Source organism: Cherax quadricarinatus, chromosome 7 (genome assembly GCF_038502225.1).
Source record: "Cherax quadricarinatus isolate ZL_2023a chromosome 7, ASM3850222v1, whole genome shotgun sequence".
Lineage (NCBI taxonomy): Eukaryota > Metazoa > Arthropoda > Malacostraca > Decapoda > Parastacidae > Cherax > Cherax quadricarinatus.
Window position 1 is genome coordinate 3,546,055 of NC_091298.1, and position 13,595 is coordinate 3,559,649.

Here is a 13,595-nt window from a genome sequence, read left to right on the forward strand (position 1 = left end):
TCGAGTCCTCCTACCAGTAAATATTATGTCTGTAGTAAAGGTTACCTCGAGTCCTCCTACCAGTAAATATTATGTCTGTAGTAAAGGTTACCTCGAGTCCTCCTACCAGTAAATATTATGTGTGTAGTAAAGGTTACCTCGAGTCCTCCTACCAGTAAATATTATCTGTAGTAAAGGTTACCTCGAGTCCTCCTACCAGTAAAATTATGTCTGTAGTAAAGGTTACCTCGGGTCCTCCTACCAGTAAATATTGTCTGTAGTAAAGGTTACCTCGGGTCCTCCTACCAGTAAATATTATCTGTAGTAAAGGTTACCTCGGGTCCTCCTACCAGTAAATATTATCTGTAGTAAAGGTTACCTCGGGTCCTCCTACCAGTAAATATTATCTGTAGTAAAGGTTACCTCGGGTCCTCCTACCAGTAAATATTATCTGTAGTAAAGGTTACCTCGGGTCCTCCTACCAGTAAATATTATCTGTAGTAAAGGTTACCTCGGGTCCTCCTACCAGTAAATATTATGTCTGTAGTAAAGGTTACCTCGGGTCTTCCTACCAGTAAATATTATCTGTAGTAAAGGTTACCTCGGGTCCTCCTACCAGTAAATATTATGTCTGTAGTAAAGGTTACCTCGGGTCTTCCTACCAGTAAATATTATCTGTAGTAAAGGTTACCTCGGGTCCTCCTACCAGTAAATATTATCTGTAGTAAAGGTTACCTCGGGTCCTCCTACCAGTAAATATTATGTCTGTAGTAAAGGTTACCTCGGGTCCTCCTACCAGTAAATATTATCTGTAGTAAAGATTACCTCGGGTCCTCCTACCAGTAAATATTATGTCTGTAGTAAAGGTTACCTCGGGTCTTCCTACCAGTAAATATTATCTGTAGTAAAGGTTACCTCGGGTCCTCCTACCAGTAAATATTATGTCTGTAGTAAAGGTTACCTCGGGTCCTCCTACCAGTAAATATTATGTCTGTAGTAAAGGTTACCTCGGGTCCTCCTACCAGTAAATATTATGTCTGTAGTAAAGGTTACCTCGGGTCTTCCTACCAGTAAATATTATGTCTGTAGTAAAGGTTACCTCGGGTCCTCCTACCAGTAAATATTATGTCTGTAGAAAAGGTTACCTCGGGTCTTCCTACCAGTAAATATTATGTCTGTAGAAAAGGTTACCTCGGGTCCTCCTACCAGTAAATATTATGTCTGTAGAAAAGGTTACCTCGGGTCTTCCTACCAGTAAATATTATGTGTGTAGTAAAGGTTACCTCGAGTCCTCCTACCAGTAAATATTATGTGTGTAGTAAAGGTTACCTCGAGTCCTCCTACCAGAAAATATTATGTGTGTAGTAAAGGTTACCTCGAGTCCTCCTACCAGTAAATATTATGTGTGTAGTAAAGGTTACCTCGAGTCCTCCTACCAGTAAATATTATGTGTGTAGTAAAGGTTACCTCGAGTCCTCCTACCAGTAAATATTATCTGTAGTAAAGGTTACCTCGAGTCCTCCTACCAGAAAATATTATGTGTGTAGTAAAGGTTACCTCGGGTCCTCCTACCAGTAAATATTATGTGTGTAGTAAAGGTTACCTCGAGTCCTCCTACCAGTAAATATTATGTGTGTAGTAAAGGTTACCTCGAGTCCTCCTACCAGTAAATATTATCTGTAGTAAAGGTTACCTCGGGTCCTCCTACCAGTAAATATTATGTCTGTAGTAAAGGTTACCTCGGGTCCTCCTACCGGTGAAACATCCTGTACTCACCTATTTGTACTCACCTATTTGTGGTTGCAGGGGTCGAGTCCTAGCTCCTGGCCCCGCCTCTTCACCGGTTGCTACTAGGCCCTCTCTCTCCCCGCTCCATGAGCTTTATCAAACCTCGTCTTAAAACTGTGTATGGTTCCTGCCTCCACTACGTCATTTTCTAGGCTATTCCACTGCCTTACAACTCTATGACTGAAGAAATACTTCCTACTATCTCTCTGACTCATTTGTGTCTTCAACTGTCCCCTCCCTGGAACATCCTGTCTTTGTCCACCTTGTCTATTCCATGCAGTATTTTATATGTCGTTATCATGTCTCCCCTGACCCTCCTGTCCTCCAGTGTGGTCAGGCCGATTTCCCTTAATCTTTCTTCATAGGACATTCCCCTTAGCTCTGGAACTAACCTTGTTGCAAACCTTTGTACTTTCTCTAGTTTCTTGACATGCTTTATCAAGTGCGGGTTCCAAACAGGTGCTGCATACTCCAGTATGGGCCTGACATACACGGTGTACAGTGTCTTGAATGATTCCTTACTAAGGTGTCGGAATGCTGTTCTCAGGTTTGCCAGGCGCCCATATGCTGCAGCAGTTATTTGATTGATGTGTGCTTCCGGAGACATGCTCGGTGTTATACTCACCCCAAGATCTTTCTCCTTGAGTGAGGTTTGCAGTCTTTGGCCACCTAGCCTATACTCTGTCTGTGGTCTTCTGTGCCCTTCCCCTATCTTCATGACTTTGCATTTGGCAGGATTAAATTCGAGAAGCCATTTGCTGGACCAGGTGTCCAGTCTGTCCAGGTCTCTTTGAAGTCCTGCCTGGTCCTCATCAGATTTAATTCTCCTCATTAACTTCACATCATCTGCAAACAGGGACACTTCTGAGTCTAACACTTCCGTCATGTCGTTCACATATACCAAAAATAGCACTGGTCCTAGGACCGACCCCTGTGGGACCCCGCTCGTCACAGGTGCCCACTGTGATACATCATTACGTACCATGACTCGTTGTTGCCTCCCTGTCAGGTATTCTCTGATCCATTGCAGTGCCCTTCCTGTTATATGCGCCTGATGCTCTAGCTTCTGCACTAATCTCTTGTGAGGAACTGTGTCAAAGGCCTTCTTGCAGTCCAAGAAGATGCAATCAACCCACCCCTCTCTCTCGTGTCTTACTTCTGTTATTTTATCATAAAACTCCAGAAGGTTTGTGACACAGGATTTGCCTTCCGTGAATCCGTGCTGGTTGGCATTTATACTCCTGTTCCGTTCCAGGTGCTCCACCACTCTCCTCCTGATAATCTTCTCCTGTACTCACCTAGTTGAGGTTGCAGGGGTCGAGTCCAAGCTCCTGGCCCCGCCTCTTCACTGGTCGCTACTAGGTCACTCTCCCTGAACCATGAGCTTTATCGTACCTCTGCTTAAAGCTATGTATGGATCCTGCCTCCACTACATCGCTTCCCAAACTATTCCACTTACTGACTACTCTGTGGCTGAAGAAATACTTCCTAACATCCCTTTGATTCATCTGTGTCTTCAGCTTCCAACTGTGTCCCCTTGTTGCTGTGTCCAATCTCTGGATGTCAGACCAAATGCAAAAAAATTACCAGGGAGATTAGAGGAAATTCCCCCCGGGCAAATGTCCAGAAAAATGTCGAAATATTTCATGGAAAAACGTTCATTCATAATTACTGTTCTTGCTTTGTCCTTCATAAGTGATCTGCATTATATAAATTTACATCAATCATCCATTCTTTTTTAAGTTTTTTTACACTAAATTATTATTATTATTATTATTATTATTATTATTATTATTATTATTATTATTATTATTATTATTATTATTATTATTATTATTATTATTAATTTTCTATTATTTTTATTATTATTATTATATGTACATGTGTGTGTGTGTCAGTGGGCAGGCTAGCTAGGTGTTGTGGGCGGTGCTGTGTGCAGGTGGGCGGTGCTGTGTGTAGGTGGGCGGTGCTGTGTGCAGGTGGGCAGTTCTATGTGCAGGTGGGCGGTGCTGTTTACAGGTGGGCGGTGCTGTATACAAGTGGTCGGTGCTGTGTGCAGGTGGGCGGTTCTATATGCAGGTGGGCGGTGCTGTGTGCAGGTGGGCGGTGCCGTAGGGTCTAGGAAGGTTGCGTCAGACGCGACACTCGTGGCGTGTGCTCCGTCGCCGACACACACGCACGCCTTCATCTCTCTCGTTACCACCAGACACCTGTAGCGCGCCTTCCAAGAGGCGTGATACCACCGCCACGCTACCACCACCACCAGCACCGCCAGTCACCACCACCACCACCACCACCAACGTCTCCGATATTAGGTAGATGAACCACACATTTCAAAAGAAAAATAAGCGATAAACCTTAAACCATGTGTGCATATCTTCCCCTCAGTCATGTTTGTACAGCTTCCCCTCAGTCATGTGTGTACAGCTTTCCCTCGGTCATGTTTGTACAGTTTTCCCTCAGTCATGTGTGTACAGCTTTCCCTCAGTCATGTGTGTACAGCTTTCCCTCAGTCATGTGGGTACAGCTTTCCCTCAGTCATGTGTGTACAGCTTTCCCTCAGTCATGTGTGTACAGCTTTCCCTCAGTCATGTGTGTACAGCTTTCCCTCAGTCATGTGTGTACAGCTTTCCCTTAGTCATGTGTGTACAGCTTTCCCTTAGTCATGTGGGTACAGCTTCCCCTCAGTCATGTGTGTACAGCTTTCCCTCGGTCATGTTTGTACAGCTTTCCCTCAGTCATGTGTGTACAGCTTTCCCTCAGTCATGTGGGTACAGCTTTCCCTCAGTCATGTGTGTACAGCTTTCCCTCAGTCATGTGTGTACAGCTTTCCCTCAGTCATGTGTGTACAGCTTTCCCTCAGTCATGTGTGTACAGCTTCCCCTCAGTCATGTGTGTACAGCTTTCCCTCAGTCATGTGTGTACAGCTTCCCCTCAGTCATGTGTGTACAGCTTCCCCTCAGTCATGTGTGTACAGCTTTCCCTCAGTCATGTGTGTACAGCTTCCCCTCAGTCATGTTTGTACAGCTTTCCCTCAGTCATGTGTGTACAGCTTTCCCTCGGTCATGTTTGTACAGCTTTCCCTCGGTCATGTTTGTACAGCTTTCCCTCAGTCATGTGTGTACAGCTTTCCCTCGGTCATGTTTGTACAGCTTTCCCTCAGTCATGTGTGTACAGCTTTCCCTCAGTCATGCTTGTACAGCTTCCCCTCAGTCATGTGTGTACAGCTTTCCCTCGGTCATGTTTGTACAGCTTTCCCTCAGTCATGTGTGTACAGCTTTCCCTCAGTCATGTGTGTACAGCTTTCCCTCAGTCATGTGTGTACAGCTTTCCCTCAGTCATGTGTGTACAGCTTCCCCTCAGTCATGTGTGTACAGCTTTCCCTCGGTCATGTTTGTACAGCTTTCCCTCAGTCATGTGTGTACAGCTTTCCCTCAGTCATGTGTGTACAGCTTTCCCTCAGTCATGTGTGTACAGCTTTCCCTCAGTCATGTTTGTACAGCTTTCCCTCAGTCATGTGTGTACAGCTTCCCCTCAGTCATGTGTGTACAGCTTCCCCTCAGTCATGTGTGCACATCTCCTCAGTCTTGTGTGCGCATCTTCCCCTCAATTATGTGTGCACATCTTTCCCTCAGTCATGGGTGTGCAGCTTCCCCTCAGTCATGTGTGCACATCTTCCCCTCAGTCATGTGTGCACATCTTCCCCTCATTCATGGGTGTACATCTTCCCCTCAGTCATGTGTGCACATCTTCCCCTCAGTCATGGGTGTACAGCTTCCCCTCAGTCATGTGTGCACATCTTCCCCTCAGTCATGTGTGCACATCTTCCCCTCAGTCATGGGTGTGCAGCTTCCCCTCAGTCATGTGTGCACATCTTCCCCTCAGCCATGTGTGCACATCTTCCCCTCAGTCATGGGTGTACAGCTTCCCCTCAGTCATGTGTGCACATATTCCCCTCAGTCATGTGCGCACATCTTACCCTCAGTCATGTGTGCACACCTTTCCCTCAGTCATGTGTGTACGTCTTCCCCTCAGCCATGTGTGTACATCTTCCCCTCAGCCATGAGTACGCATCTTCCCCTCAGCTATATGTGCACATCTTCCCCTCGGCCATGTGTGCACATTTTCCCCTTAGCCATGTGTGCACATCTTCCCCTCGGCCATGTGTGCACATTTTCCCCTTAGCCATGTGTGCACATCTTCCCCTCGGCCATGTGTGCACATCTTCCCCTCAGCCATGTGTGCACATCTTCCCCTCGGCCATGTGTGCACATCTTCCCCTCAGCCATGTGTGCACATCTTCCCCTCAGCCATGTGTGCACGTCTTCCCCTCAGCCATGTGTTTTAGTGTCATGCATTGTTTTGACACTCTTAAACCCCTTTTAAAGTCTACTTTAAACCATGGTGCGTCTACCTTAAACCCTGGTGCCTTAACCTTAAAAACTGGTACTTCTAATTTAAAACCTGGTAACGTTTATATGAAACCCTGGCACGTCTACCTTAAACAATGTACCCACCCATGGCATTTAGTCCTTGTTCTTAAATATTGCGTCTTGTCAGTGCTCTCTAACAGTGTTTTTTCTGTTCCTTACGTTCGTGTTCTTGTTCCATGTTCCTTACGTTCGTGTTCTTGTTCCATGTTCCTTACGTTCGTGTTCTTGTTCCATGTCCCTTACGTTCGTGTTCTTGTTCCCTGTTCCTTACGTTCGTGTTCTTGTTCCCTGTTCCTTACGTTCGTATTCTTGTTCCCTGTTCCTTACGTTCGTGTCCTTGTTCCATGCTTCTTACGTTCGTGTTCGTGTTCTCTATTTCTTGCGTTCGTGTTCTCGTTCCCTTTTTCTTACGTTCGTGCTCATGTTCCCTGTTTTTTATGTTCGTGTTCTTGTTTCATGTTCTTTACGTTCGTGTTCTCGTTCCCTGTTTCTTAAGTTCGTGTTCCTGTTTTTCGCCGTTAACCTTCGTATTCGTTCCCCCCAGCACCCATGTTGCTCTATGCAAATGAGACACATTGTGAGGCTTATGGTACCTTATTAATTAAAACGTTTAGCCCACCGCTGCTTTTATCAATTTCTCACCGGGAAGAGGACACGGGTTATTATCAGGGTAGAAGAGATGTGCTGGGGCTCATGAAGCCAGTGTTAGTAGCCAGAGAGAGGTGCTGGGGATCATGAAGCCAATGTTAGTAGCCAGAGAGAGGTGCTGGGGCTCATGAAGCCAGTGTTAGTAGCCAGAGAGAGGTGCTGGGGCTCATGAAGCCAATGTTAGTAGCCAGAGAGAGGTGCTGGGGCTCATGAAGCCAGTGTTAGTAGCCAGAGAGTGGTGCTGGGGCTCATGAAGCCAGTGTTAGTAGCCAGAGAGAGGTGCTGGTGCTCATGAAGCCAGTGTTAGTAGCCAGAGAGAGGTGCTGGGGCTCATGAAGCCAGTGTTAGTAGCCAGAGAGAGGTGCTGGGGCTCATGAAGCCAGTGTTAGTAGCCAGAGAGAGGTGCTGGGGCTCATGAAGCCAGTGTTAGTAGCTAGAGAGAGGTGCTGGTGCTCATGAAGCCAGTGTTAGTAGCCAGAGAGAGATGCTGGGGCTCATGAAGCCAGTGTTAGTAGCTAGAGAGAGGTGCTGGTGCTCATGAAGCCAGTGTTAGTAGCCAGAGAGAGGTGCTGGGGCTCATGAAGCCAGTGTTAGTAGCTAGAGAGAGGTGCTGGTGCTCATGAAGCCAGTGTTAGTAGCTAGAGAGAGGTGCTGGTGCTCATGAAGCCAGTGTTAGTAGCCAGAGAGAGGTGCTGGGGCTCATGAAGCCAGTGTTAGTAGCCAGAGAGAGGTGCTGGAGCTCATGAAGCCAGTGTTAGTAGCCAGAGAGAGGTGCTGGGGCTCATGAAGCCAATGTTAGTAGCTAGAGAGAGGTGCTGGTGCTCATGAAGCCAGTGTTAGTAGCTAGAGAGAGGTGCTGGTGCTCATGAAGCCAGTGTTAGTAACCAGAGAGAGGTGCTGGGGGTCATGAAGCTAGCGTGAATAGCCAGAAAGTGAGTGAGGTTAGGTGATGGCAGCATCAGGGTTCTGGGAGAGCGAACCTCGCCTGGTAAACATCACGGAGATCGTGAACTCCCAGGACTTCTGAAGAATGGTATTAGTAGTGGCTATTACTGTTGACTGTAAACATAAATCTACTTCGTCTGTTACTCTCTCGGTTTTTAACGTTTTGCCTCAGGGGAAATTTCATGTGGTTCACACTATGTAGTACACCTGTGTCGTCCCTCCAGCATGCGTGTGTACGCGTTTTCTGTGTCGTCCCTCCAGCATGCTTATATATGCTCTCTAGACTCCTGGAAGCTTCTCTGCTGCTGTATATACCTAGGCACAACTTACATATCGTATAGTATAAACGCTGGCAGTGGCGTTAATTGGTTTTCATTTTTTTTTTGACTAGGTCTCTCGTGAGTTTTGATGAGACAATGGTAATCTGAAACAATTTTCAGCTAAGGCACTGGGAAGGTTATTGTGCTGGTTCGGTTGACAGGAAATACAGTATAGCTACTGGGTGTAGTGTCAGCACTAGAGGTGTGTAGTATCTTCTCTTCTTTCTTCCTGCAGTCTGTGACAGAAGGTAGTAACGTTCAGTGATGACCTGGCTCACGAAATTACGTTCTTTCCTCGAGATACTCCGGAGTGGAATGAATCTTTTGTGTTCTTATGAAGATTTCCCCGTGATGACCCGACGCTTGACTCTGTCGTCATGATGAGAGTAACTATACCATTATCATATTCAATACTGTAGTAGTTCCCTTTCATTTATCGCTCTACAGTCGACTCTGAAATGAAGTTAATCACTGGTTTTGTAAATCAAAACGTCCTGGATCTCTCTCTTCTGTTGTCACACACACACCCGTGAGTGTCTTGAACTGATACAGACTCTTGTGGACGAAAAGTCTTCGTTCATAACATTCCACAACCCTCACGCCGTGTCTTGTTTACACACTGTGGGTATATTCTACTAATGCTATTATCATTGCTCTTGTTCTTCACTCCCACTAACATTCATTGCTCTCTTCACTCCCTCCAACATTCGTGTTTCTCGTTCCTTCCCTGCAACATTCGTGTTCCTTGTTCCTTCCCTGCAACATTCGTGTTCCTCGTTCCTTCCCTGCAACATTCGTGTTCCTCGTTCCTTCCCTCCAACATTCGTGTTCCTCGTTCCTTTCCTCCATCATTCGTGTCCTAGCAGCGTGCCTTATACTGAGATATGTATTTATGTTTCTCATGTATGCATCTGTGTTATGTATACTTGTCTCTCATGTTTGGTGTGTGTAGAACAAGTGATGTATATTATCAGACTATTCTGTATCTAACCAGGGTGAATGTTTTATGCTTCCTGTATCATGTCTACTTTAAAATATGTATCCTCCGTCCCCTACATGTTTCTATTATTTCAGGATACATTATAGTGTTCCATGTATCCTCCAGCGTCTGTTTGGTGTCCAGTGTACAAATAAATCACCATTTATGTAGAATTCGTGTGATCTCTATCCGGAAACAAGAATTACTGACTTTTTAAAATTATTAATGATTGGAACCAATTGGTGAATAATTTCTCTTGTGAATTTTTTTTTTCATGATTTTCACGGATTATTGGCGATATTTTATGGTCGTCCAATATATACTCCGAGTATTTTATTTTGCTAACAGACATGTGTCTCTCCCTCTCAGGCGCGCGTGACCTGTCTAATACCAACTTCGGAAAGAGAAAATCTCTCAAACTCACCTTTTGAGAACTTAGTTCAAGGGCATCGATCTTCCCAACAGTCGATAAAAAATATAGTTTTCCTACCCAGCGACCTCTTGACAACACCTCAGACAAACAAGGCAACGCTGAGGCTGTTTCTCTCCCCGTCAGAACTCCTTCCAAACACTACACTTTTCGTCTGCACTTCGTCAGTTGGGGCTTCTGCTCCGTCCTTGGCAGAAGGAGCAGGATGGGCAGATGCAGCCTGCGGGGTATTGGGGCACTGGTGTTTCTGCTAGCGACGGCGGCGCTGCTGGTGGAGACGAGGCCTCCATACAGGAGTAGGAGGGGCATGAAGGTGTGCTCCCCCAGAGACGTCAAGTTCATGGCCACCTACATCTGCAACCTCCATCGCCGCTCCGTCCGCTCCGTCGATGACTTCGAAGACGACTTCGAGTCCCCAGGTAGGTGGAGAAGTTAGGGAGGGGAGGAGAAGAAGGAGGAGAAGGAGAAAGAAGAGAAGGAAAAGAAGGAGGAAGAGAGATGTTGAAGCTGCGTTTATTCTGTTTAATTGTGTCAGAACTTGCGATTAATGATGATTCAAGGCATTTACGTCTGCGGAAACCGGGTTCTTTAATCGCTACTCGGACGTCGCTAATAAAGATGGAAGAAGCTTAGAGCACCAACGTCTTTTCTGACAATTGTCGTCTAACTTCTCCTCTTTGACGTTGAAGCCGTAGATATTAACAGTAAAAAAATATCTTTTCCGTGAAGATGGTGATGGAGTGGTTCTTGGTCAAAGGAACTGGATCAAGCCTCTCATTCCTTGGCTTGAACCTGAGTGCCTCTCATACCCCCATGAACGTAATAATAGTAGTAGTAGTTGTAGTAGTAGTAGTAGTAGCAGTACTAGTAGTAGTAGTAGTAGCAGCAGCAACAATAATAATAATAATAATAATAATATCGCAGATGAGTCATATGGAAGAACGTATGATTTTGTTGTTGCAGCGTCTCTCTGAATCAAGATCTTCACGTCAAACCTTGAGCGAAACGTTGTCCGTATCATGCGTCTTCTGAACCACCTGTGGGCACGCTGCCTCGGAGTTGGCTCTGACAGTTTACCATTAAAACCATCGTTTGTACCATCCTGCCATCATTTGTGCCATCGGTGTGGCACTATGTGTGGCAGTGCTTAGTTTCTACGCTAGTTCATTATTGTTGCAGCAGCAGTGAGAAGGTGAGAAGCAGCTTGCATTTTCCTGCAGCAAGACAAGGGCTTGGCTGTTGAGAGCACTGACAGCACTGACAGCATCTCTCACATCCACAGAGTCAATATTTTTACACTTGCTCTCTCTAGAGAATACTTAATACATTATCTGAAAGGCAAAAATACGGCGAATCTTCACGGTAAATTCACTGAAAAAAAAAAATCGTGGAAATATCGCTAAAAACGAATTTTTTTTAGTACATAATTATCGCTATGGGACAATAATTTTTTAAAGAGATAATTTCCGATATGAAGTTTTTTTTGTACCAGTTATAGCGTTAAATTTAAAGAATACTTTTTTAAGCTCCGTTTTCAAATTCCTATCGTCTTTTTTTGGTAGGAATGTGTCGTACGTGGCACAGAGGGAGCAGTGTGAGTGGGCCCAGTGTGTGCACATCCTGAGGTCACTGCACAGCTTCAAGAGTGGATACGACAAGGCTGAGAACGAGGAGTTAGAAATCAGGGATGACGACTATCGAGGTGGTCTAGAAAGCTGGTACATGGCCATATGGGAGACGTGTCGGTCTAGGACGGTCCGAAACGTCGTCGGGACGGGGCAAAACGTCGTCGGGACGGAGCGAAACGTCGTCATGAGTTTCATCTCTGAAGTGCGAGTTTTTTGTAGGACGAAAATACGCACTACGATAGCAACGATAAACATCTACCACAGATTAAATTGTACACCACCGTGGTTTACCAGGACGCATTGACTACTCAGTAAACCTCCACACCGTGGTTTAATATGTGTTAACTGCCCCCTAAGCTTCCATCATGATTTACCAAGGTGTATTGACGCCCCAGTAAGCCTGTACCGTGGTTTACCAAGGCGTGTTGACCAGTCGGTAAACTTTCACACCACTGCAATGACAGTCTTAACTTTCTCAGGCAGCGGACGAACACTTTCTGTCAACACCCAGTGAAGGCAGGCAAGCACCATACACATGGATGAACATACGTGAACTCACAGCCTCGACTCCAGAACATCTCCTCCCGTCCACCTGGAGGTTACCTGGAGGTTATTCCGGGGATCAACGCCCCCGCGGCCCGGTCCATGACCAGGCCTCCCGATGGATCAGGGCCTGATCAACTAGGCTGTTACTGCTGGCCGCACGCAGTCCAACGTACGAGCCACAGCCCGGCTGATCCGGCACTGACTTTAGGTGTCTGTCCAGCTCTCTCTTGAAGGCAGCCAGGGGTTTATTGGCAATTCCCCTAATGCTTGATGGGAGACTGTTGAACAGTTTTGGGCCCCGGACACTTATGGTGTTTTCCCTTAGTGTACCAATGGCGCCCCTACTTTTTATTGGGGGCATTTTGCATCGCCTGCCCAGTCTTTTACTTTCGTAGGGAGTGATTTCTGTGTGCAGATTTGGGACCATTCCTTCCAAGATTTTCCAAGTGTAGATTATGATATATCTCTCCCTCCTGCGTTCCAATGAATACAAGTCAAGTGCTTCCAAGCGTTCCCAGCAGTTAAGGTGCTTGACAGAACTTATACGTGCAGTAAAGGATCTCTGTACACTCTCTAGATCTGCAATTTCACCTGCTTTGAATGGAGATGTTAATGTACAGCAGTATTCCAGCCTAGAGAGAACAAGTGATTTGAAAAGGATCATCATTGGCTTGGCATCTCTCGTTTTGAAAGTTCTCATTATCCATCCTATCATTTTCTTTGCACGTGCGATCGTGGCACTGTTGTGATCCTTGAAAGTGAGATCCTCAGACATTACTACTCCCAGGTCCCTTACATTATTTTTCCGCTCTATTGTATGGCCGGAGTCAGTAGTATACTCTGTTCTAGTTATTATCTCCTCCAGTTTTCCATAACGGAGTAGTTGGAATTTGTCCTCATTGAACATCATATTGTTTACCGTTGCCCACTGGAAAAAAGACGCAGAAATGTACTTATGCAGATTAATGCATTTTTAGCATAGGCTGCCATGTCGGTTCTAGTGGGAAATTAGAAAAAAGGTTATACGTATTTCAATTCTCTTTTCAAGTGATTGAAGCATTCTCACAAACGTAAGCTAAGAGCAACGAGTGTGTGGCACTCGGAGGATGAGTGCCAAGGCTATGTCTGATACACGTGTGTGTGTGACCAGCAAGAGAGGACTGATGTCTCTGTTTTTCTTCGCCGACGATCTAAAGCTAACGAGAAGACTACGAACGCTGAAGAGCAGAGATACACCACAGGAAGACTTGTACTGGTGGTAGCAGGCGTAGTCGACCATTTAGGTGAAATTCAATAAGTGGAATGTCATGTAATTAGGGGAGAGGAAAAGATGACCATAGATTAGGTAAAGCCTAGAAGCAAAGAGATCTCCAAGCATTGATGAAGGAGGAGGACCCTAACATATCGCCGGAGGTTCACATCAATTCCGTATCATGGGTAACGTGCACATCGGTAGCATACACAAAACCTGCCTTCAGGGACCTAGGGAAATAATCATTTAGCACACTGTACACAGGCCTATCATCAGAGTATGCGTGGAGGCCACACTTGATCAAGTATAACCCAGAAGGTAGATACAGTCTAGAGGTTCGTAATGAAGCGAACTGCAAGGAACAACATGCAGAAACCAAGGTAGCAACTCTGAAGGAGATGAAGACAAAGGAATACATGAACACGATGTACATTATGCAAAGAGGAATTGACAAACACAACTCAGTGAGTAGAAGACTAGAATAAACGCACATACACACACACACATACACACACATACAGAAACACACACACTCACAAGAACATTCAAACACATTCACACACACAAACAAAATCAAATTCAAACGCATTTGAGCATCTCAAAAGCTGCTCTTAGTTTCCGAGTAACGTGGCAGCGACTCTAGCGAT

At 45.6% G+C, this 13,595-nt stretch overlaps 1 protein-coding gene across 1 annotated transcript in view; it reads left to right on the forward strand.

Annotated features, from left to right (window-relative positions):
* Positions 1-3,901: 3,901 nt before the first annotated feature.
* The window catches only part of LOC128686710 (uncharacterized), a 42,954-nt gene continuing 33,260 nt past the window's right edge, over positions 3,902-13,595 (forward strand). Inside the window, exons 1-2 of the mRNA XM_053773740.2 lie at positions 3,902-4,082; positions 9,462-9,941. Coding sequence (XP_053629715.2) covers positions 9,728-9,941 — 214 coding nt within the window. The 5' untranslated portion in view covers positions 3,902-4,082; positions 9,462-9,727. The remainder of the gene's footprint in view (positions 4,083-9,461; positions 9,942-13,595) is intronic.